The sequence below is a fragment of the Neomonachus schauinslandi genome, chromosome 7 (genome assembly GCF_002201575.2).
Source record: "Neomonachus schauinslandi chromosome 7, ASM220157v2, whole genome shotgun sequence".
NCBI lineage: Eukaryota > Metazoa > Chordata > Mammalia > Carnivora > Phocidae > Neomonachus > Neomonachus schauinslandi.
The window spans coordinates 91,740,727-91,743,103 of record NC_058409.1 but is presented as its reverse complement, the minus strand read 5'-3'; the positions used below and the strand labels follow the sequence as shown (position 1 = coordinate 91,743,103).

The 2,377-nt window shown below is 49.8% G+C and overlaps 1 protein-coding gene across 1 annotated transcript in view; it reads right to left on the bottom strand.

The window, feature by feature from the left end:
* Nucleotides 1–2,015, bottom strand: part of LCP2 (lymphocyte cytosolic protein 2) — a 49,986-nt gene extending 47,971 nt beyond the window's left edge. The window contains exon 1 of the mRNA XM_021698195.1: nucleotides 1,792–2,015. Within this exon, the coding sequence (XP_021553870.1) occupies nucleotides 1,792–1,869 (78 nt within the window). The 5' untranslated portion in view covers nucleotides 1,870–2,015. The remainder of the gene's footprint in view (nucleotides 1–1,791) is intronic.
* Nucleotides 2,016–2,377: the final 362 nt, after the last annotated feature.

Below are 2,377 nucleotides of genomic sequence, written 5' to 3'. Positions count from 1 at the left end.
TCTTTCTTTCTTTCTTTCTTTCTTTCTTTCTTTCTTTCTTTCTTTCTTTCTTTCTTTCTTTCTTTCTTTCTTTCTTTCTTTCTTTCTTTCTCTCTCTTTCTTTCTTTCTTCCTATGTCCGAAGAAGGAACCTGTCCCAGTGCTGCAGATGTGTCCCAGGGTCTGGGGTCTCCAAGAAGGAGGTTCTCCCTTCCCCCAGCTCAGGCAGATGGCTGTTTTCCTGAATCACCCTTGACCCATCATCCATCTCCCTGCATTAAGGGGAGATTTGCCCATGGATTCTGCTGTTGCATAGTTGTTGTATAGTTTTTCTTACACTGAAGATGGGGCCTGTCTGGGCCTCTCAGTCTGTTCCCAGGATCCTCTCACCAATTCTCAATATTTTCTCCTTCCTTTAATTGAGCTAACATGCCCCTTTATAGCATCTTGGCAAATTTCACCTTCTTGCCCTAACTTATTTGGTCTACATTTAAGAAAAATACTTCAAAAGTCAGTTGTCCCAACCACCTTTGCACCCACAGTGCTGAAACCTAAGTTTATTGTGACCTTTTGGAGGAAAGAAGAACAAAAACAAGATACACACAAAGCAGCAAATAACAGGATCTGTGGGCTATGCCTTTTTCATGCCACACCCGATTCTACATCTTCACATCTCTCTTCTTTAGGTGGAGGGGGAGCAGTGAGGCACTATGTAGACCCCAGATGTCTATGTGTCCCAGGGAGCCCCATTCCACCACTACGAAAAACAGAAAGTTGACTTAAATGACCTCTAAAGTCTTGACTTTAAAATCTCATCTTTACAACCATCTGGAGTGTCAACTGAATTCCATCCCAGCCTCCAGGGATGGGGCTGTTAGAAGATCAGATGTCCCTTACAAGACTTCTTATCCCTTGAACAGGGATGGAGAGTCCCCGAGACGTGTGGCTTGGGATCTGCCCAAGCAGATGTGTGACCTGTTGTCCCCCCAGCAGATGACCAAGCACGGGGTCCTTGAGCAGTCCCTCCAGGGCTGGAAGGAAGGACAGTGACCCTCTCATCTCAGGTCTGCCACAAGCTTGGCCTCTGACCCTGCTGGCAAAATTCTTCCTCTTAGGGGCCTCAGTTTACCTAGCTGTCTCAACCGATCACAACCTGGAGCTTGTAGTAGTTCTCCCTCCTGCTTCACAAGACCCTCCTAAAGCTCCAGCGAGACTCTGTTCTCCGCAAGGGCTTGAGGAGCCCTTTTTCAGGTCATAAGCAATGACTGCCCAGACGTTCATCCTAGCCTTCTCCAGCCCTCCTGCCCTGCTTTGCTTTCTCCCACGCCCAGGACTCCATTCACCCCTTTCTAGTAAGCAGCCTCGATCTCATTAGTGGTTACAGCAGTTCTGAGTCTCTGAGCATGGACTTTGAAGCCAGAAAGGCGTGACTGGAATCCTGCCTCTGTCGCATGTAGTCCCTGGGGCTTTGGGCCATTTAACCTCCTGGAGCCTACTTTGCAGCTGAGCCAAGAGGACAGTGATACTGGAGAGTGTTAAATGGGACAATGCCTACACAGCGCAAACTAAAGTGCTGGCACTTAGTAGGTGCACACCCATCTGAGGGCCTCCCTTCTCCCCAGAACTCATCACCAGGGACACTCAGGCATGTGCATCTACATAGCGCTCGCTTAATTGGTAAGGCTGTCGTGGGGTTGGAAGGTCCAACGCTCTATTTTATACCTCTCGTGTTCTGCCCGGACCCCTTCTTCAAGCCTCTGCCCAGCCCGCCGAGGGTCGCCAGCCTCACCACCAACAAAAGAGCAAGGCTCACCTTCCTGAAATAGTCTGCAAGGCTGTCGGGGTCCCAGGCCAGGACATCTGAGCGAAAGGGCACGTTCTTCAATGCCATGGCTGCTCTCCCGGGACAGAACTCACAAGCGGAGCATGGATGCTGCACCCATGGACAGAGAACTCCAAATCCACAGCGTGGAGGTGTCCTTTGCTCTTCCAACTCCAAGTTACCTTCTGGAACCCCGTTGTTGGAGCACACGTCTTTTTTGCTGTAACCAGATCCCAGAAAGCAACGGCTTCCTCTGCGAACAAATATGGTCTCTTCTCAGAAAACGACTCAGCAAGTTTCCTTTACCACTTCCTCTGCTCAGCTCTAAATATGTAAACAAGGAAGCCCAGCTCTGGGGGCTGGAGAGGTAGAGAGAGTGATGGAGTTGGTAATCTCCCCCTGGTCCTGGCCACCCCCGCCCCACAGGAGGGACAGTGAAGGGGACTTAGACTCCAGTGTGAGCCCGAGTGTGTTTCCATTAAAACTCCTGGCACCCAGATATTTATACTGCCGTCCTGCTTGGCTGGGTCTTCGCAGATGAAAATCTGTTTTGACAGTTGACCTCAAATACACATAA